The 1,349-nt window shown below is 41.0% G+C and overlaps 1 protein-coding gene across 1 annotated transcript; it reads left to right on the top strand.

Moving 5' to 3' along the window:
- LOC134188292 (uncharacterized) lies at nt 1-1,349 on the top strand. The gene is made up of 3 exons (XM_062656489.1): nt 1-270; nt 671-919; nt 1,029-1,349. Exons 1-3 carry the CDS (start codon nt 169-171, stop codon nt 1,347-1,349), a joined length of 672 nt encoding a protein of 223 aa, XP_062512473.1. The 5' UTR covers nt 1-168.

Raw genomic sequence — 1,349 nt, 5'->3', positions numbered from 1 at the left:
AGTAGCTAAAGGTGACCTCTGACTAGAGGGAGTTCCCACATTTTCATTGGGGATGTTGCTGTTGAGGGTCATATAAAAACGTCATCCTCATGAGTTTGACCATTAACCAAAGAGCAAGAGTTGTGAGTGTCTAGACGGCGACTATAGTGAAGACGAATTGTATAAAAGATGGCAAGATTATGGAGCAGTAGTTTTGTGTGCTGGAAACGGTTTCTTCTAGTTTTCGTCTCATTGTCGAGCTTGTATTTTGGATGGACAAATGCGTGTGCGGTAAGTTACCTTCGACACAAACACACACACACACACACACTCACACACACACACACACACACACACACACACACACACACACACACACACACACAGACACACACACACACAGACACAGACACACACACACAGACACAGACACAGACACAGACACAGACACAGACACAGACACAGACACACAGACACACACACACACAGACACACACACACACACACACACACACACACAGACACACACACACACACACACACACACACACACACACAGACACACACACACACACACACACACACACACACACACACACACACACACACACACACACACACACACACAGAATCTATCATACAAATTTTGGTACATTTGTATTTCATATTGTAAATTTGATTATTTAAACAGACGAAACACAAAGTTTGTGTTACACGTTACAAAGCACTAATGGCAGACTTACGAATTCACAAAGTTCTCACAGTCGGAGACGACCGTTCATCGCTTTCCTTTCAAAATCCTAATCAACATCCCATTACCCTGCAATCTCTATTTTCTGATGATCAACCCGATGACGAACCTAACGGCAAGCACAAATACTGGAAAACACTTGGAGGAAAGTACTTGGCAATGGAAGACAACAAACAGCTAACACTATCTGTGAGTATCTAAACAATGTTGTTATTTACACACATACACAACAACAACAACAACAACCACCACAGCAACAACAAATCATGAACACGTTGGTAATCGACTGTTTTTACAGAGCAAACCAACGACAAAGTTTCTATACGTCAAAAGCAAACGTTCGATTTTACACAGCAGCGAAACATTTCTTCTCTGTGCTATCTTCAATGATAAAAGTTACCTTGTGTCTTCTAAAAACATGTCTACTGAGGAATTAGGAGATAAAAGTATCTGTGATAACGTAAAGAAAGCGGAACACGAGATCAAGATCAAGAAGATCTCTAGACGCCAACACCGCTTTGTGGCTGTTTACGTCAATGATTCTAATAAATCTCATGACAACTATTTTAGCGATGAGATACAAACGTTTTGTCAGCAAGATACAGATATGCAACATTAA

The sequence above is a fragment of the Corticium candelabrum genome, chromosome 12, assembly GCF_963422355.1.
Source record: "Corticium candelabrum chromosome 12, ooCorCand1.1, whole genome shotgun sequence".
Taxonomy (NCBI): domain Eukaryota; kingdom Metazoa; phylum Porifera; class Homoscleromorpha; order Homosclerophorida; family Plakinidae; genus Corticium; species Corticium candelabrum.
Note: the sequence above shows the minus strand (reverse complement) of the source record. Positions and strands in the feature narration are given on the sequence as shown.